The 22,999-nt window shown below is 35.7% G+C and overlaps 1 protein-coding gene across 1 annotated transcript in view; it reads right to left on the reverse strand.

The window, feature by feature from the left end:
• Positions 1-22,999, reverse strand: part of LOC126822214 (ryanodine receptor) — a 66,058-nt gene that overhangs the window by 34,377 nt on the left and 8,682 nt on the right. The window contains exons 2-3 of the mRNA XM_050550959.2: positions 10,421-10,546; positions 6,363-6,464 (exon numbers count right to left, since the gene is read on the reverse strand). Of these exons, the coding sequence (XP_050406916.2) occupies positions 6,363-6,464; positions 10,421-10,546 (228 nt within the window). The remainder of the gene's footprint in view (positions 1-6,362; positions 6,465-10,420; positions 10,547-22,999) is intronic.

Genomic DNA, 22,999 nt, shown 5'->3' on the forward strand with positions numbered 1-22,999 from the left:
TCAACTAAGATAAGATTTTATTGCGCATGTATCTAACATCCCCATTAGTAGCATCATAAAAACACAGAGTTCATACATGAATATTTTTTACAATGACTGATAGAACACTTAGCATATCTCCCTTCCTGACACACTACATGCACATGTAGGACTTCAAATTTTGTCTAATGGTTTGGATTGTTCGTACTTGGTACTTGAACACAAGTACAAATTAGATGATTTGGGGTAATTTTAAATGATTTTTACAAATTTTTAAACAAAGATTTGATATTAAACGAATGTGAAAGAAATTAGTGCTAGATACACAAGATTAAAGGAGCTAAATGTCTAATATTTGGGACCTAGAAATTGAGACAAATGGGTCGCAACGCATATAATAATGTAATATGAATGCATATAAACCGATTTCCATTTTTACTCTAATTTCAAATCAGCTATGTTTGGCGAAATATGCCAGAAGTCTCAATCGAATGGCAATCTCTAGCGTCTATAACGATAGTGTTTATTGCGCATGCCCTCCAGATAAGAATATGGCCTCACTGTTTGACATGACTTGTGGAATATGTCTAGCCTCGTTCTTCAAGTCCCTTATTACAAATGGCGCTGAAACGCATTATGATACACGAATCATGTACCAATGGTAAAATGTTTATTTTGTCTTAAATATTGGATATCAGAAGCCCATCTTTTCACGATACGATAACAACACCAATGTGGATTTAAATTGACAAATAATTCGTGTTTTCAATGTTGAAGACTTTGGATGATATTGAGTTAGAAACTTAGCTACTTTAAATGATACCCGGGTTACTGGGATATATGTATGCCTATACCTGTCTAATGTCATCAGATCAGTCAAACTCAATCATATACTTTAATATCTTGATGTATAATCTTTATCTTTTCTTGCCAATTAGTCAATCTGATTAAAATACAGATCTATATTTCGTGTCGTTTTTTTATACTTTCGATGGCTTACACTACATGAAGATATAACAAGTTATAGCGATAGGTCACGTCAGGGGTCAAAAGACCGACTTATGACCCTATGATGTCAGACATTTGATTAACCAATCCGCATTGATGTTACTAGTGGATTTACCCACAGTTCTGTGCAAAACATGTCTAAAGCTCGCCGTAACAGACCGTTTCATTGGCTTATCCCTGACAACATTCAAAACATGAATTAAATAACAACTCTTCCAGATCCAAGTGTAGTAAAGACAAGTAAAACGAAATTTTGAACTATAAAAACGAAACGAAATAGGATCTGTGTTTTAATCAGATTGGACAATTAGTAAATCTTTAAATTCAAAATATCACATACATCGGGTCATATGATATCACACTATTGTGGCCTAAATTCTCCTGACTTGAGATTAGAAATGAAAAGCAATGAAATCGCAATGCAGGGGCTTCAAAATTTTCACAAGAAGCCACACAGATTTTTTCTGATTCAAGAAGCCACAAGGATTCGCCCGATTCCAGAAAAGAAATCTAAACTTAATCAATTTTGTTGAATTGTCGACAATTTACAATTATTTTCTTCAAATGTTTAGATCTGCTAGAGAGAGAGAGAGAGATGGGGTTTAACGTCCACTCAACACAAATTAGGTCATTTCGGGACTAACACATGGTTCAATTTTATTTCAACAATTCACTTGCACGCAGGGGTCGTTAGCAGTAGGAGGAAACTGGAGGACACAGAGAAAACCCATGAGGTTGGACAAGCGATCCTACTTGATCTGCTAGAATCACATAATATTAGACCTGATTCATAAAGGAACACTGAATGAATCTATGAAATGGAGTTTAATTTTTTTGCCCAACTGGGTTAATGAAGACGGGCATACTTCATACAGTATGCTATGAGGGAAATTTTGTCTGGAGAGGAATTGAATTCCAACTGTCTAATGTCAAGAGTTCCTTTACGTGCACACCAACATGTACACAGGACCTGTTTTTTTGTCCCATCCAAATGACTAGACACTGACAATGGGAAATTATGTGGAAAAATTCTGAGGAATTTAAGGTACACTCCTTATCGTTTTTTCTATGATGCTTAAAATGTACTAAACATATATGTCTACGACCTTGCGAGCATCATCTATAAATCAATAAATTCTCGATAAGCATCTGGAGTAGATAAAAGTTTGATCTATTCAGTGTACATGGGACCTCAGATTTTTTATTTGTCCCAACCAAAAAACTAGACACCGTCCTGCATCACTGAGAAGCGGAAACCATGCCAGAAAATCCTGAGAAATTTAAAGAACACTCTTTATCGGTTATTCTATGATGCTTAAAATGTACTAAACATATATGTCTACGACCTTGAGAACATCATCTATTATTCAATAAATTCTCGATTATCATCTGGAGTAGATAAAACTTAGATCTATTCAGTGAAAGAATGTTCTGTTCGATAATATAACCTACGCCATTAGATTATGTAATGAAGACCATATGATTCATTGTAATACTGTACAGTGTGTACTAGTAGAGGTAACTTGGCATCAAGTCAACCATGATGGAATACAATATGTCTGTATGCTGGACTAAAATATGATATGTTGTGCATTACGTAAGTCTGATGTGAGATGTATTAGATAGGTAACTACAGCTGTATCATGTAAATAAGCATTTTTCTAACAGCAATTTTCTAGCCAACTATCTGTTCACACATTACGGAAGAATGACTTCGGTACACCTGTGACGTCACACATACTCCAATCCCCAACAACTAAGTTGTGCTATACACAGTTTTGATGGGAGTGTTTAACAGGTAAATACATGTGTATCATGCAAATAAGTATTCTCTAGCCAAGCCTGGAAGTAAGGCACCTGTCACAGACAATGTCAGGCACAGATTCAGGCTTTGTCAGGCACAAAACCTCTGGTGTCTGTCATTTTGTCCAGCACTGATTTGTCTTTTTTATTGATATTATTAATACATGTCCGGAACTAAGTTGAAAATGTCAGGTACTATTTCATTAGTGCCTGACATTTTGTCAGATACATCTAAAACCTTTATTTCCTGGCCTGCTCTAGCCAACTATCAGTTCACGCTTTACATTCTCAATTAAGCCTGAAGAAATATGTTCAGACAATATGGAAGAAGCAACTCAGGTGAAAAACAATGATGCCGGTCCACCTGTGATGTCACACATACTCCAGTCCCCAGTGACCATATATAGGGGACAGCCACACATTCTCAATTAAGCTTGAAGACTTCAGCGGCCTTACTGAGAGAAATCAGTGAAGGCTGTTCACAATGCAACAGATTTTTAATATTATCATGTATACATCCAAAGCTAAATAAGGTTGCGTATTACGAATGTTTAATGAGAGAAGAATATGACACGTCTCCACTGACTACATATAGGTGACAGTCGCACATTCTCAATGGAGCCCGAAGAGCTCAAATTAGATAGCAAACTAGTAGCTTACTGAGAGAAATAGCGGAAGGCTGTTCAGAATGCAACAGATTTTTAATTTGATCATGTATATATATATATATATATATACAGAGCTGAATTAAGTTGAGCATTACACATGCTTAATGTGAGAAGGATATAAGTGTTAGATAGGTAAATACAGGTATATCATGTAGATATACAGACAGAGCTGCATTAAATGTAAAAATATTTACATCTGGCTATCTGTATGGTGTACAGGTATATCTATTATAAGGCCAATCTCATTTAATTTTTTAGTTCTTCAGGGTGCTGATGAATAAATGGTTACAGAATCTTGTGAACAATGTTTTGTTCGAAATTTCTAATTTTTCTTAGAGGAGCTACCAGGCAGACCATTCTCTACCATTGATATGTAAGGGAAATCCCGATTAAAACCCCAGGGAACTTTCTGGCCAACATTGGGATCAAACAGAGGATCTCCTTACAGGCTACATACATGGACATAAAGGTCTGAAAGTGACCTGTCCTCATGGCAAATAAGGGGGGTTGGATGGCTGAATGGTTAGCACTTGCGCGCTGTATCATAAGGTCTGTCATTGAGTCAACTAGCGTGGTTTCGATTCCCCGGTTGTACGTGACAAGAAGTAGGGTCGCCTGTCCAACCTCGTGGGTTTTCTCCGGGTTCTCCGGTTTTCTCCCACTGCTAAAGAACCCTATGCGCAAGCGAATTATTGAAAAAAAATTGAAGTGTGTTAATCCCAAAATGACCTAGTTTGTGTTGAGTGGATGCTAAACCCCATTTCTCTCTCCGTCATGGCAAATAATGAAGTATTGTGAATAACAGAAAGTTAGACATAACACATGCACTTCAATTATGCAAATTTTAATGTTGGCAGGCTCATGAAACACAGAATAAAACTCTGGGGCCTAAATAAATGATGTTTATGATGATGTACATGTATCTAATTATGAGTGGGCAGATCGTAATTGCTACCAGACCGGCAAATTACAATTCAAATATATTAAAACAGTCTACATTAGTTATTATACCCAGGTGTATAAAGACAATATAGTCTAATATTTCCCAAGAGTCCCATCAAAATAAAAATTTAGAATTGAAGCCAATTTACTATATATGTACGGGGGGGGGGGGGGGGGGGGGGGGGTAAACTGGATGGAGAGAGAGAGAGAGAGAAATGGGATTTAACGTCCACTCGACACAGACTAGGTCATTTCGGGACTAACATATGTTTTAATTTTATTTCAATAATTCGCTTGCGCGTAAGGGGTCTTTAGCAGTTGGAGGAAACCTGAGGACCCAGAGAAAACCCATGAGGTTGGACAGGCAACCCTACTTCTTGTCACATACAACCGGGGATTCAAAACCACACCAGTTGACTTAATGACTGGATGGTCTAGTGGTTTAATGCATGCGTCTGAAATCACAAGGTCTGTCATTGAGTCAAGTGGTGTGGTTTCGATGCCAGGCTTGTACATGACAAGGAGTGGGTTTTCTCCTTGTCCTCCGCTTTCCTCCCACTGCTAAAGACCCCTTAATCGCAAGCGAATTATTGAAATAAAATTGAACCACAAGTTAACCCCAAAATGACCTAGTTTGTGTTAAGTCAACATGAAATGCCATTTTTTTCTCTCTATATATATATATGTATGGTATGGCCACACAAATTGGAATTTGTTTTCTTCAGGGTCTTCGATAAATCAACAGTCACTTGAATCACATGTAGGACATTTTGTTTAAAATTTCATAACTTTATAATTTGTCCCAGAACTAAAAGCTTCTGAACAGCACAACCGAAGAAATAAGAAATATATAAAAGTCCCTCTCTTAATCACCTTGTCAGGAATTTGCTAATGGATTGATCAAAGAGACAGGATTTTAGATCAGACTGTCGCCATTAAATTAAATTTTTACTTAAATCTTTTAATGAGACTATCTCTCAATGTAATGGATTCTCATTATATTCACAGGTCACTATGATCATTTACCTGATTATTTACCGTATAATAAATTAAATTAAGCTCTCGTCAAATTCACAGGTCACGCTCATCTACACGGAAAATTTATTCAAATCAACGACCAAGATGTTATTTTTTTAGATTTTTACTTCTTGTAGTTTGGATGTACAATGTAAAGAGTCATATCTACGAGTCTTGTCTGAACTAAGTTTAAGTCAGAGAGAGAGAGAGAAATGCGGTTTAACGTCCACTCGACACAAACTACGTCATTTCAGGACTAACACATGGTTCAATTTTATTTTTTTAATAATTCGCTTGCACGTAGGGGTCTTTAGCAGTGGGAGGAAACCGGAGGACCCAGGAAAAAACTCACAAGGTTGGACATGCAATCCTACTCCTTGTCACGTACAACCGTACAACCAGGGAATCAAAACCATGTCAGTTGACTCAATGACAGACCTTATGATACAGTGCACAGGTACTAACCATTCAGCCATCCAACCCCCTAAGTTGCAAGTCAAATTACTACCCATGAAATTAGAATTTCAAAGAAATTAATGATAAAAAAAATATAATACACTTATAAACACTGTAAAAAAATATCTAAAAAAAATGGGATAAAACTAAAAATTGCCATATTCTTTGAAAAAAAAATGTCTTGCTAGTGAGAGTAAATACATCCAAAAAATGACCATCTGCCAAAACTGGCAAAGATGTCATGTAACAGAAGGATGTTGTTATTTGAATTTTCATATGCGATGTAAGGGCTCAATTTTTAATCTGTCTGTTAACAATAACAGCTTTAAAGATGCCCTTTATTATATATCGACTGCAGTTAGCAAGACATATGCTGATTGTAATGACATTCTTAAAGATGCATAAGATATATGCTGACTGTAATGACAGCTTTAAAGATGCCCTTTATTATATGGACTGCGGTTAGTAAGATAATATATGCTGACTTACCGTGGAACCTTGGGATGCGGATGTGATCATCTCCTGTAAAGCACGGACCGAAAGAGCTTGTTCCAACACAAATACTGATACTGATATATCTGGTGGTACATCCTGGAAAAAAATACAACAACATTGATGAGAGAAAACAAACAGATTAATATCAGATGCTGATAATTTTTCGACATCTCACCTATTTTCTTTGAAGCCTATAGGTTCAGGAAACAGGAACGGATTAGCCAATCTAAATTTGAAGTTACACAGGGCAAAGGTTTGTGGTGTATTATGGAAATTTTAAACCAAAGTATATAATAGTAATTTTGGTGTGTTTTGACTCATACAAATTTTTAGATATGAAATGGAGTTTAACATCCTAATTTTTTGCACCGACTGGGCTAATGAAGATGGGAATATGCCATGTAGTGTGCTATGGGGGAAATTTTACCTGTGTAGCAGCTTTATCGCCTACCCTTCATCCAATGACTAGACGACATTCCTTGCAAACTTACATGTAAACGACCAATGAAATCAATTGCCTATAAATGATATCAAGTAGGTTGAAGTAACATGGAAGATTTGATGTTTTTTGTACCAAATATATATTTTTTTTTCTGGGAGTTCTAAAAGAAATATCAGAATTGGTATCTTCTGCAGATGATATAGATGGGAAATGGTCAAAGTAAGCAAGCACCAGCTGTAATCTTTAATCTGACGGAATGGTCTATTGTTGATATTTTGGTTTTGTTTTCTTAATTTAATTTGGGCGAACTCCAGTGGTTTAAGTGCTTAAGGGGTGGGACGATTTACCCAATACTATCTAATACAACCAAATACTATCTTAATAATACCAAATACGACCACATACTACTTCAATATTGTGAAAAAGTAACAGAATACTTTAATCATATAAAAAAAAATTGAGTTAATTCGTTGAAAACTTGCAAAAATGTATGGCAAAAGTGATGGCCCATGTGTCGATGTTTCAGTTACCTCCCTTGATCACCCAATACTAATAACCCATACTATCAGAAATCAAACCATTGCTGTAAATAATGGGCCAATATTATCAAAAAGTACAATTATTTGAATAACAACATGACTATTTGTGGAGAATAAACCATTAATTCAATATTTAGCCATGTCATTTATCACTGATACTATAAATAGATATTTCAAATGTCTGTATATTTTATAGGAATTAAATCAATGATATTGAAGTAATTGAACTAATTGCATAATTTTGTCAGTTTTGGAAATTAATAAGGTAGTATATGGTTGAAGTTTGTAGTTTTGGGCTAGAATTTAGACATATTTGGTAGTATTTGGCTGGACTTTCGGACGCTTGATTCTATGAAAAACTTTTCCAGTTTCTCGTAAAAATTTTGCTAATTCTGCACATTAATTCAGTTTTTGTTTATATATTTAAAGTATTGCTTTTGTTCTTTTACAATAAGGTAGTATGTGGTAGTATTTAATTAGTATTGTGTGATATTGGGTAAATAATCCTGAATGGCTAAAGGGTTAAAGGCTCAATACCACTCTTGTTGTAACAGAATAATATGTCCCAATCTTTATTCTGGTCAACAAATTGCACTATTTTACAATATTCCAATTAATTGATGATACAAATTTCATCTTAACACACCTAATTTAAAAAAATTTGAAAAATTCAACTAAATGATTTGAAAAGCCTGGCGTAAAGCTTTTCAAATGTGACTTGGATTTAATAATATTTTTGAACCCTCTGGACAAGTAAAATTGTTGTAACTGAATAATATGTCTCAATCTTTATTCTGGTCAACAAACTGCACTATTTTACAATATTCCAATTAATTGATGATACAAATTTCAACTTAACACACCTAATTTAAAAAAATTGAAAAAATTCAACTAAATGATTTGAAAAGCCTGGCGTAAAGCTTTTCAAATGTGACTTGGATTTAAAAATATTTTTGAACCCTCTGGACAAGTAAAATAGGATAAAATGGATAATTTACACAACAGGTAAGACACTAACACATCTAGTACTAAGAATAAGGCTATTTTTTATTTTCTGGAGCTGTCAAGCCAGCAAGAGTGTTATTGTCCCTTTAATTAAGGCATGAATATAGTGTAGACAATAGGACTAAGGTGAAGCACACATGATTGTAATATGAGATAATGAATGATGTAGTTTGTGGATCAAGGTGCTGGAATCATGTGATAAATCTTCATTACACATTTCATGGAATCAAGTCAATATGATGACTGTCTGATTGTGAATAGATTGTTATTTTTATATTTATCTCAGTGATTTACTCCTTGTTTGCATGGAGACCATGTCGACAACTATACTGTTTATCTATTTATATTTAACCATACATTATGCAAGAGCTAAATCTGCCTGTAGCAGGTCTTTCTTTAGGCCTTAAATATTATATAAACTATTAATTAGACATATTTATTAACATGACAAGACCATATTCAACTCTGATGACATTTGATGGGTCCTATTTTAAACAGATTTGAATCCAATCTGCGATTGATTCAACAGCTGTTCATGATTAAAGGCAAAAGTGGATAATAGAGACTTTGTTTATTATCGTAACAAGGGTAACGATGACAACCGAAGCTACAGTGTTATTTCTTGGCTCAGAGTGAAGTAATTTAACTGGAATTTTCAGCGTATTCCCTTTACATTTTCTATCTCTTAACTATTGTAGCAATAACTTTCAGCTTTTTATCTAATGACCTAGTTCGTGTCGAGTAGAAGTTAAATCCAATCTCTCTCTTTATTAACATAGTACATATTCTAATACTTTTGAGATACATGTGAGTAGTCTGGATCACTGTGCCATTAATCAAGTCTATTGATAGGTGATATTCATCCATTTTAAGGAATCTGTAAGTCTGTATCTAATTACTATCATTTCATTACATAATCAATCCATATGGTAAGGATGAAACTCACATGTACATTGAACAGAGAGACCAGAGTACTATTCAAATTGGCTCGTCTCCAGAACTGTCAATCACCATTAGAGGTGTTTCAATCTGAATACAGATTACGTTCATGCGGTCTGATTTATATGTATTCATTATTTCAGCTTCAGTAAGAAAAGATTTATCTCAGTTTATTATTCTTATAAAATTTTACCATAAGGAGACAAATTAATAAAATATAACTAAGCCTTTGGTTTGTTTTTGAATCCTTTAGCAGGGCTTATGTCGACTGCTCTGAAGTAGTTGCAAGTGTGCTTTATGTCGATCATATCAGCAAGTGAGGGCAATCGAGAGCAACTGAGTTCGGGGCGCTTATGTCGACTCTCAACTTATTGTGATTACACTTAAAGGAGCTAATTCTCTAATATTTGGGACCTAGAAATTGACAAAAATGGGTCGCAACGCATAAAATAATGTAATATGAACTGTATATAAACTGATTTACATTCAATCGTTTCTGTTTTTACAGTAATTTCTAATCAGTTATGTTCGGCGAAATACGCCAGAAGTCTCATGTGAATGGCAATCTTTAGCATCTGGTTTTTCCAGTCTACACTGATGGTATTTATTGTGCATGCTCTCCAGATAAGAATATAGCGTCACCGTTTAACATGACTTGTGGAATATGTCTAGCCCTGTTCTTTGAGTCCCTTGTTCCAAATGGCGCTGACAAGCATTATAGTACGTGATTCGTGTACCAATGGTAAAATGTTTATTTTGTCTTAAATATTGGATATCAGAAGCCCATCTTTTCCCTGTAAGATCACAAGACTAATGTTGATTTGAATTGACAAATAATTCGTGTTTTCAAGGTCGAAGATTTTTGATGATACTGAGTTAGAGACTTAGCTACTTTAACATGTGACTGTTAATTTATTTATCATGTGATCAACAAAATGGCGAACAGCTTTGAAGAAACAATTCTATTATTACATTATTGTCGATTCATCGACATTTGGAGGAAAGTGGGTGCTTTCGTTCGCTTCCATTTTGCCTACTGCATAAAGAAGAAATTACAAGCAAAATTGTAATGGGCGTTCTGGAAGAAAAACAATAAATTTAAATCAAAATACATGTAGCATGTTTACCTTATTTGAAACATCTTCAAGGAAGCACATACGATTTCCAAACCCCTCTGCTGCAAGACATACTCTTTCTGTTGTACTGGCATCCTTAGACGATGAAACAGCACAACTCAAACATACCATATCATCCTGAAAATACAATATAAAATAAATCAAATATACAACAATATAAATTATACAATATAAAATATACAATATACATCATAGATTATATGTACCATAAAATATTTATACAATATAACATATACAATATCAATACATGATAGATTATATATAAAGTACAATACACAATATATTATATACAATATACATCATAGATTATATATACCATACAATATATATAATATAACATATACATACAATACTTCATAGATTATATATACAATATAAAATATGAAATGATATGAAAGATTAAAGCATTATTTCTTGCAACAATAAAAAATATGTTGACATTTAGCAAATTAGTTTGCTTGCATAAATAAACTCCTTTGTTACCATATCAAGACGGGCTAATGAAGACTTACAAAATTATACAAGTGAAGTAAAAAATGAGTGTGGTATAATGGAATATAAAAATGAAATCAACATGAAATATTTGTTTATTTTTATTCCTTGGTTGGTGTATTTTTGGGAAAGTTTGCTACAGCTACGGAATTGGGCCCCAGTTTAATTAAGCATTCTCAGTCTTCAGTTAAGAATTTACTCAACTTTCAATCACTGTTTATGAGAAATATCTTTGATCCAGAAACACAAAACTTTGCACATGGTTTCTTATTGATGTATTTGATACATTAAAACCACAAAAGTTTTATAAAGGGCTATATTTTAGTTAAAATAAGGCGAAAAATTTTGAGTAAATTCTTAACTTAAGCCTGAGAATGCTTTGTGAACTCAGGACTGGGCCTCTGTATCGATTCACGTGATTTGATATATACATTTATTGCTTATTGCTTGCTATGTTAGTGTATTGTGTGTCCTGTCCACAGGTTTGTCTAATGGGTTTCTGTTTGTGTGTGGTGGGGTCCTCCTATTATGAGTAAAGTACCAATGAGAAAATAAAAGGAAAATGTTTAGATCCTGAAAAGCGAACTTTACTGCTGCATTTCAAAACAGACGGAGAATAAAATTCGCAAATAATTTCGGTCGAAAATAAATCTATATTCAGACATGCAGGTTATCGAGTTCTACTTAAGGCAAGATAGTTTATTTTTGTAACGTCTCTTTCAATTTAGATTTATTTTCGACATGTAGATCAATTGTCGTCAATCAGTTGCTGAGGTCGATACAAAAATAAAGAGATACTTGGGCTACTTGATCAACTTAGGTCAACACAGACCGATAAATCGTCACAGTGATGCTTGTCTGTGTCAACACTCCATTCTTATTACTCCAATCTTTTACTGGTCGTTCATTTGTCAATAATCAATCACGTTTATTCAATAACTACATCAATAAATAACTCTACAACTCGAGTAAGGCCACATCAATTTGAATTTCTGTTGTTCGCAAACACCTATTAAAATTTCTACTTTCTATTTTTTAGGGAAAAAAAGAAAAAAAAAAAAGGTAGTTGGCTGCTCTTTTCAAAAGCTTTAAAATCCAAATTTATAACTTTTGAAATTTTAAACAAAACATTGCTATAGCAACTACAGTAGGTATTTATTAAATAGCTAAAATTATATTGGTTTCACCTAAAGATTAGAGTTTTATGGTGGTATGTTTTTTTTCATAATTTTTTTTATATATTTGCTGTCAGTTGATAATTTCATAGCTACTGCAGTAGCTATTTATTTATCAAATTCTAAAGAACTAAATTAAATCGTTTTGGCATAAAGATAGAGACAGTCATGGCGGTTTGGTTTGGGTTTTTTTCTGATGTGATTTAAATATTTGCTGTCAGTTGATAATTTCATAGCAACAAGAGAAATGAAATGGGTTATTATCATATGTATTTTCTACAAGAAACCAGGCTAATGAAAATGGGCGTACGCTACCATGTAATTTGCAATGAAGGTAATTTTGCCTGGATAGTGGCACTATGACCTACTCTTATTTGGACCTTCAAATGTCAAAGGATGTTAACTTGCTGCCAATGGTATACACAGGACCTCGTCAGTTTATTGTCCTATCTGAATGACTAGACAACTTGCTGGAGGAACATCAAGATCAAACCTTGCACCTACTGGTTTGTGAACCAGAGAGAGAAATGAAATAAAATGGGGTTTAATGTCTTACTGTTCTGCTCCGAACTGGGCTAATGAAGATGGGCATACGCTATAAAGTGTGCCATGAGGAAAATTTTGCCGGACAGCGGCACTACGGCCTACTCTTATATCGAATTTCAACTTCCAGTGATCTTTACGTGCAAGTCCAATTGCACAGGGGACCTAGGTTTTTCGTCCCATCCGAATGACTAGACAGCTGTCTTGTCAGGCCCTCCGTCCTGCATCACTGACATCGGGGGAACCACGCCGGAAAATCTGAATGAACTTTCTCGGCCAATGCAGAGATCAAACACCTGAATTCCAGGCTAGTGAGCCAGCGTGTTACCCACTTAGCCACTGTGACCCCCCCGAACCAGAGAGAGGGAAATAGGGTTTATTAACATCCACTCAATACAATCTAGGACATTTCGGGACTAACATATGGATCAATTTTATCTCAATAATTCACTGGTGTGTGTGAGTCTATGCATCTGGATGAATCTGAACCTGTGACAGATGCCACATTCTCTATCATTTTGCAAGCCTGGAAATAAGGCACCTGTCACAGGCAATGTCAGGCACAGATTCAGGCACTAAACCACTGGTGCCTGTCATTCTGTCCGGCACTGATATGTCTTTTTTATTGATATTATTAATACATGTTCGGCACTAAGTTGAAAATGTCAGGTACTATTTCATTAGTGCCTGACATTTTGTCAATCATGAAGACATGTCTAATGCCAAATATTAAACACCATCAGTATGTAATTTTGACGTTCTTACAATATAAATCTACAGAAATTACACAGTAATTAGTTGTAATAACAAATAAATTATCGAATCAATAGATTTTATTTGTTGTAGCGGAAATGTTCGTTAACAATGTTGTGATTTTATTACAGTTCAACATGACACGGGCTAGTTGTGAGTAGACGCTTTGCTTTTCCATCTCTTTGATGGCCGACATTGTCAATCGCAGTCAGTCACACTATAACGGTACTAATCAATAAAATTTATGTGCTGATTTTGAAAAACTATTCAGCAGTATACAGAGTACAACTTGCATGCAATTCTCAGTGGAAACAAGACGTCCCAGAATTGGTATACCTAAATTACCTAGCATTAGTGAAAGCATTAATGGAAGCCACATGCAGAGAATCGGCAAGCAATCACATTGTGTCAAGATTCAATTAACATCGAGAGTTCGTGGTTAGAGAAACAGACAGCAATAAAACAAGAGAGAACTAGGGTATATGGAGCAAGCGTTCATTATTGACTGCTGAGTTGGCTTCACGCTAGAGACACGTATATAACAGCAATTGTGATCAGACTTACTATTTTATCTAGATTATTCACCACAAGCTCGAGAGTGAAAATTGAAACTGTCAATTTGATTACCGGTTATATTTCTAAATTATTGAAATGATATTCCTTCTTCGATTTGATTCGCCCAAACAATTGCCAATAATAAATGAATTTTACATTCTGGGATCCATAAATATAGCCGATGCTGAGATATAACCGATTGTTTATTCAACCATCAATAGAGTAAGCCATAAATGGAACTAAACTTCCTAAACAAACTGACTTGCGCTTAATCTTATTCCATAAGAGAGAGAAAGATAGTGTCTAATGTCCACTCAATGCATTTAATCAGAACTAAAGTTATGGTGTCCCAAAACATCAACCAATGAAATTGTTTATCTTTGCTTACCCTAAGCAGAAATGGTCATCTTCGAATTCCATCAAGGCATTGACCTAATAAACACCTACGCCAAGTTTGAAAGAGTTATTGTGTTCCAAAAAGTGTGACAGACAGACAGATGGACATATTTTAATAGCCCCTTGCTTTCTTTGAAAGGCTGGGGACAATAATATGCTTGCACATAGGGAACTTCAGCACTGGGAGGAAACTGGAAGGCTCAGAGGAAATCCACGAGGTTGGACAAGCAACCCAACTCTTTGCCATGTACAAGCTTGGGAATCACACCACTTGACTCAATGACCGACCTTATGATCTTAAATGCACGCAATAAAACATTTGACCATCCAACCCCTCTGAATATAGTCTTGAGGCTAGATATACAGCTTTGAAGAATTACTCAATCATTTTTCTGTCCTCTGGTTAATAATTGACCATTGCTTCAGGAATATAATGGAATCTATCAGTTTAACAGCATATGGGTTGGGGGTGACCCTAATATTTTATTAACAAGGGCTTCACTTTAAATATAGGGAGCCATGCCAACACCCATCTTATACACTGTACGGTACATAGAAAAGAACAGTGGTGCCGAATGTAGTGCCTGGTAAGGAACAGCATTCAGTCCTTCGGATGTTAGCGCACATGTAAAAGAACCTTTGACAGTTGGTATTTGAAATAAGAACACATCACAGCACCGTTATTCGGATGGTGAAGAAAAGTATGACGTCAAACCCTATTTTATTTCATTTCAGGGGGATCACGTGGCTAAGTGGGTAAGACGCTGGCTCGCTAGCCTGGAGGTCGGGTGTTCGATCCCTGCACTGGCCGAGAAAGTTCATCCAGATTTTCCTTACCCTTTGTCAGTAATGCAGGACGGAGGGCCTGACAAGGACAGCTGTCTAGTCGTTCGGACGGGACGAAAAACCGAGGTCCCGTGTACACATTGGCGTGCACGTAAAAAATCCCTTAGCAATTGGAATTCAATATAAGAGTAGGCCGTAGCGCCGCTGCCCGGGCCAAATTTCCCTCATAGCACACTGTATGGCATATGCCCATCTTTATTAGCCCAGGTTAAGAGCAGAACAGTAGGACGTTATAAACACCATTTCATTTCATTTCATTTCTATTTCATTTCATTTCGGGGGGTTGGATGGCCGAATGGTTAGCACACGCGTGTTGTATCATAAAGCCTGTCATTGAGTTAACTGGCGTGGTTTTAATCCCCGGTTGTACGTGACAAGGAGTAGGGTTGCCTGTCCAACCTCGTGGGTTTTCTCCGGGTCTTTCGGTTTCCTCCCACTGCTAAAGACCCCTACGCGCAAGCGAATTATTGAAATAAAATTAAACCATATGTTAGTCCCGAAATGACCTAGTTTGAGTCGAGTGGATGTTAAACCCCATTTCCCTCCTTTTCTCTATTTCATTTCATTTGTGACTAGTGGATGTTAAACCCTATTTCTCTCTTCCCCCCCACCCATTCTTTGTCTCTGTCAAATCTGAACTTCCCATTCCAACCTGATAAATGTACTGCTGACAATCAAGACATTTACATAATCACATTATCACTTGACACTCTCCTGAAAAAATTCTTCCTGTGAAAAATTAAAGTTCTTTTTTCAAAATGTCAAGTAGATGATTGAAGATCACACGATGGAAATATCTAGGAAACTTGACAATAGGTGTAATTAAGCGATCACACTTACAACAATTTATAGTTTTATGCAGAGTAAAACGTCTTCGATTTTATACTTCTTTTCTCAAATCTCAAATGAAATGACCATGGAATAATAGGCTATTTAACCCAAGATAACCATTTCAGACAGAAGCTTTTCTTTCGAAGGCCATTTGGGCAAAAAGTAGAAATGGTAGTTATAAGCTTCCATACTTCTATAGTGTGCATTAATAAGAACAGACAAATGAATTTTATAGTTATGTGGTAGAGGTCAAAATCATAAATTTATCACAATTGACGGAAGTAAGAAATAACATGGAAAGTGTGAGCCACCACTGAAGTAGTAGTCTATTGGCATGTCGATACTAGATTAGCAGCTACCATCAATCATTAGAGACCAGAATGTTAGATAATATTTCATGTACTATGTGAGTTTTATTGCTTCTCTGGTTTCCTTCCACTGCTAAAAACTCATACGAGCAAGTGAATTATTGAAAACAAATTGGTCATGTTAGTCCCGAAATGAACTAATCTGTGCCAAGCAGACTTAAAAATCCCAAAATTTCTTCCATATAGCACACTATATAGCGTTCATTATGCCTACCTTCGTTAGCCCGGGTTGTGCTGAACAGCAAGAGGTAAAACCCCATTTCATTTCATGTCGTGAGGTGAGGGGGGATATAGGCCTAGTGTGTTAAAATATAGCTTAAAAAAAATTATTTCTATGAATACGGATGTGTGTGTGTGTGTGTGTGTGTGTGTGTTTTATTGGCCAAATGAGAGCACTTTTGATCAAAAGGTCTGTCATTGAGTTAAGAGGAACATTCGCTTTTCCCACTTGTGCATGACAAGGAGTCATACTCGTCGCTTTTCTACAGCATGTGCGTGAAATCACAAGGTCTGTCACTGAGTCAAGTGGAATGGTTCTCGATTCCCCACTTGTACATGACAAGGTGTAGGATCATCTATTCAACCTTGTGGCTATTCCCCAGCTCCTCAGATTTCCTACCACTGCTAAAGACCCCCAACCCGCAAGCAAATTATTGACATAAAATGGAACCATATGTTAGTACCAAAATGACCTAGTTTGTGTTGAGTGGACATTAAACCCCCTTTATCTATCTATGAATACAGTAAAATAGTACATATAGTAAGTATATACCGGTATATAGTATACAGTGATCTAGGTCTACAGGTTAAAAGCAAGCTAGACTAGTCTGTGTACTATCAGGTGTTTCGACAAGGGAAAAATATTGATTGTATTCTAGTTAGAATGATCGTTTAGACTTCAACAAATTACTCTTTATAGCCATGTCACAAAGGAAATTATATATAATTGCAATGATGTATTGTTGGGAAATGCAACTGAATCACGGGCTTGTTGCAATATTTCAATACATTACACTAGGTCATGGAACTGTGGTGGGGGACATTGTGACATTCTTGACAATATGGTAATTGGATAATATGGTAGCAAGCTATCAGCATAATGCTTACATGTACATTAAATAAAGATTAAAGTTGAAGTTGTACCTGACATTTTTAAAGATACATTATGGGAGATTAGATAAAGAGCTGGCAGTTCTCACTATAATAGTTAAAAGTTAGATAATGTAAAGGCATTTGCTGAAAAGTTCAGTCAAATTGATCCACTCTGAACTGAGATTTTAGCTATTGAATTTTCGGCCTAGCCTCGATCATCATTACTAAAGTCTGTACGATAAAAAACATAGTCTCGATTATCCATTTCATGATTAAATTATGAATGGAAGTTGAGCAGCAAATGGAATCATAATCCAGTAAATATCGCAGGCTAGCAATGCCATCGAGAGTTGATTATTGCCTGGATAAGTTAATTAATGTCTAATTAATAATTTAGATAAGATTTCAGACCTAAAGAAAAACTTGCAATTGGCAGATTTAGCTCTAGCATAATGTATGTTTAACTTTGTATATGTTTGTTGTTTATTGTTTGAAATGTCTGTGTAGGCCTATATTGTGTATGCTGTCCATGGGTTTGTGTTGTGTACTTCTTTATGTGTGTTGCGGTCCTCCTGTATTTACAGGGTAAAATTATCTTCCCTATCATTGCACACATGAACATAGAAATAAAACAATATGTTAATCTCAAAATGGCCAATGTACTGTGTTAAATAGAGAATCTCCTACGAGTCTTTTTTGATATCGGGGGGTTGGATGGCCGAATGGTTAGCACATGCGTGTTGTATCATAAAGCCTGTCATTGAGTCAACTGGCGTGGTTTCGAATCCCCAGTTGTACGTGACAAGGAGTAGGGTCGCCTGTCCAACCTCAACACAAGTCGATAAAGTAAAAAATACGAGGCTCTACCGTGTTTTTTCTACTTTACCAACGAGTGTTGATATATTCTATTCTCCTCCTGTTCAAAATTTCCTGACCATAATTCTAATTTGTAGTATTACATAGTGGACAAATTTGTACCATTTCTATTCTCCTCCTGTTTCCTGACCATAACTCTAATTTGCCATAATTTATAGTATTACATATAATGTGGACAAATTTGTACCCTTTCTGACCCCCACCCCCACCCCCAGGCTACTTGAGGAAAACGTACCGCTACCCTAGCATATTCAATTCATTAGTGCTGTTATCTAATAATCATTCAAAAATCAAAATAAACAGGCTATATCACTTACGCATCTTATGGCAGTCTCATCTATAAATTCCAATAGGTCAAGATTATCATCGTATATACTGGAAGACATGATGTCGTAACTTACAAAACAAACGGAATGTGACCACAAATTCAAACTTCAATATATCTCATAATATCTCATAATTCATTGTCTATTGATCGTAAACCTATATATCATTCGTTAATATCATTCTCTCTTGTTGCCGCAAATCTTTTTTTTACGTCTGCTCCAAGGATACTGGATACAGCACATCAACTTTTGTCAGCAATACATGTACATAATCTTTGTAATTAACCGTTATCACCAAAGGACTACACTGCCAGAAATTAACCCCATGTGTTTTTATCTGCTTATAACATGTCGATGAATAACACTAGATCCTTAACGCTGTGGCCATTATCAAGAATACGGTATTCCAATATCATCCACCTATTCACAGATACTGGTTTTGCACAAATATTCAAATCAACATGGAATATATTCACTCTTCACATCAGTATTCGTTTTTTACTCTGTGGCAATTTTCAAGGCAGTGACTAAACTACGAGATTGAATTAATGTCACTGAGATAGATAGGATTGTGATGCTAGCTTCGCTGACTATGAGACAGGTGGTATAATGGCATTCATCAGTCAATATGAATATATACCACAATAGTTATTAGCTAATATACACCTATATATACATTTATTTAAATATCTATAAATTTAATAGGCTACATGTATGCTAGGACTAGGCTATCACTATTGTGGAACCAAAAGTCATTAATCCACCACTGTTATACAGGAAATAAAATCTCTATCGAGCTCACACTGATGTGAGGTTATTGTTTAATTACTTCGGCTAAACAATACAAAAATGCTACTTTGGGTCTCCCTGAATTTTAAATTTAAAGTATATATACGATTCTATTTTGAGGGAAGGTATGTTCCAGAACAACTGACCAATCAATAGTTCATTACTAGCCTAAAACCCTCATAAATTTTCCATAGATCGGGTACAAAGACTTCTGTGGAAAGGTAAGTCCCTGAAAACCGTTCAAATCCTTTACAGAATCAGCCAATAATGAAATCTAACAGTTCTAATATCTCAGTTTATTTTACATCATATTCAACACAAACTGCACAGAGTTCCACCTCCAGATCTTAATTCACATCCAAAATAAACATTCAAATCTTCCTAACATTAAACATCAGTCCTCCAAGTTCTATAGCTGGCTGTTAAAACTGATCAGTGAAAAAATCCTCCACAGGGTTCCATCCAGATCTAAATATTCTAAATCTAAAATCTTCTTAATATTACACATTGGCTTTCAGGATTCCATTTACATATAAACTGGTCAGCTAATAAATCCTAATACAAAATCCAAACAGACTTTAAGTTAACAGGTTTGATGCTGGTACACACTGTTTCCATACTTCCAGATGAATGATCAACTGGTCCAGTCAAACCTCCCCCAAACTAATATAACATCGAAATCCTAATTAGACCTGTACATGTATGTGTGTGAGAGTGGACTGAAGTAAGAGTTACATCTGGTTATGGGATATATTTTCATTAATAGAACTCATGTCAGAATTATTAATGAGCTATACACATGTCCCTAATGATTAGTGCTGATTACTATTACAATGGGGTAGTAGTTGGCTGTTATTGTTAGACTTGGATCATCATCTTATAGTTTATGTAACACTTACCATGTATTGTGGGCAACTGCAGAATTAAGGCAATAATCAGCAAAGAATGTCAATAAATTGTAAGTAATTATTCATGTTTAAAAAGTCAAGAATGAGCTGAATTTTAAGCAATTATTCATGTTTAAAAAGTCGAGAATGAGCTGAACGGAAGTTCAACTTTGAAATTGGCATTTCTGTGAAGCTTTCATTTATATTCAAGTGTGTAACAATTAACAATTAATTTATTTTGGAATTTCAAATACGCAACTAATTTCAATATCTTTGCTATCGGTCTAGACAAGTTACTGTTTCTTGAAACAATTGCTTGTTATATTACCACTAGTTCAATAGTTAACATTCTGTAACAGCCTATTAAGCTTATTATTAAGAACAGACACTGGGCGCGAGCAAACAGTTACTGGGCGAGAGCAATTTTCAGACTGCTATATTGCAATAATAGTTACAATTTGATTTTGTGTTACTTAAATCTGAAAAGATTGTAGTTAGATGTCCTACTCTCCAATAAATTCCCCGACAACTAATTTGTGAATTTAGAGCTACTTTGGCTGGGCAAATAAGGTTCTCACTGACTCACTAACCAGGTTACAGGTTTGAGAGAGAGAGAGGGAGAGAGAGAGAGAGAGAGAGAGAGAGAGAGATATGGGGTTTAAGTCCATGTGTCACAAACTAGGTCAATTTGGAACTAACATATGGTTCTATTTTATTTGAATAATTCTCTTGCAAGTAGGGGTCTTTACCAGTGGAAGGAAACCGGAGGACCCGGAGAAAACCCACGAAGTTGGACAGGCGACCCTGATCCTTGTCATGTATAACCAGGGAATTGAAACCACGCCAGTTGACTCAATGACAGACCTTATGATGTAACAAGCACGCGCTAACCATTTGGCCATCCAACGCCCACTCCCCACCCACCCCTGTTACAGGTTCAACCCCAATATTTGCCAAGAAAGTTCCTCGGGATGTCCTCATGTTGGCAGTGCAGAATGGAGAACCACACAAGAAATGAAATGAAATGGGGTTTAACGTCCTACTGTTCTGCTCCTATTCTGGGCTAATCAAGACGGGCATACGCTATACAGTGTGCAATGAGGGAAATTTTGCCCGGGCAGCGACACTATTGTCTACTCTTTTATCGAATTCCAACTGCAAGGGGATCTTTTACCTGCATTCCAATATATACACGGGACCTGAGAACCACACAAGGAACAGGGTCTAGAAATTTGGATGGTATAAAGATCCAAGGTAGCGTGAACACACGTATACACAGTTGGAATTCGACGCAGAGGGGAGTAGGTGTTGCAAAGTAGGACTTTAAACCCCATTTTATTTGATTTTATTTACACATTCATTTTTCAGGTTTAGCCTCTTTAAAATGTGCCAGCAACAATGTTACATACTTCACAAAAATGGTGAAAAATGCTCTTTGTGCAGCAATCTCTTGTATTGAAAATATTGATTTTTTGTGGAACAAGTATAGTCTCCTGATACTTTCATCACAAGACTGTATTTGTTATAGTCTATTGCCACTATATCTCTGTGTAGTCGACTATAACAAGAACGCTAATTAAATATGCATGAGCTTTGGGATTAGAAGAAAACAAAATTATAACTGAATACAATAGAATACATGTAATATTCAAGATATATAATATTTAACTACGATTGATTTGATCTTATTAGGGGGCGTTGGATGACCGAATGGTTAGAATGTGCACGCTGTATGATAAGGTCTGTTATTGAGTCAACTGGCGTGGTTTCGATTCTCCGGTTGTACGTGACAACGAGTAGGGACGGCTGTCCAACCTTTGGGTTTTCTCCGGGTTCTCCGGTTTCCTCCCTCTGCTAAAGACCCATACATGCAAGCGAATTATAAAAATAAAAAAATCAACCATGTGTTAGTCCCGAAATGACCTAGTTTGTGTTGAGTTTAGTTAAACCCCATCTCTCTCTCTCTCTCCCTCTCTCTCTCCCTGATCTTATAAGTTTCACCTTGCAAACTCATTGTTTATCAAAATAGTGGAATATCAATTTTTCCTGAATTCTGGGGATCAGAAAGAGAGGACCCTGTTTTAAATGAACTAGTCTCTCTCTCTCTCTCTCCTCTCTCTCTCTCTCTCTCCCACTGATCAGCATCTGTGATTATTATAACTGTGCAAGACTAACTAATACCATATGGTATATGATAATACTATAAATAAGCCAATTATATCATCTTATATGACTGAATGATATCAATTTCATCAGCAGAGAAAACAATGCAGTGTGTAAATCTTCATCCATTTTACCAGTTGAGTCAATGTTTACAGAACAAGGGTATAAATGACAAATTTTCCATTAATTACTTAAAGAATTTTGTGTTGTATTTATCTATGATTTAATGGAGGCTTTATTTTAAAAGATCAAAGATTAAAGATACTTTATGGGAGATTCGATAATGAGTTGACAGTTCTCACTATAATAGTTAAAAACTAGATAAAGTAAAGGCAATTTGCTGAAAATTTCATTCAAATTGATCCACTATGAACCGAAAACAAAGCGAATGAAATTTCTGCCTAGCCTCGGTCATCATTACTAATAATTACTAATTACGATAAACAGCATAGTCTCGATTATCCATGGCCATCCAACC

The sequence above is a fragment of the Patella vulgata genome, chromosome 5 (assembly GCF_932274485.2).
Source record: "Patella vulgata chromosome 5, xgPatVulg1.2, whole genome shotgun sequence".
Taxonomy (NCBI): domain Eukaryota; kingdom Metazoa; phylum Mollusca; class Gastropoda; family Patellidae; genus Patella; species Patella vulgata.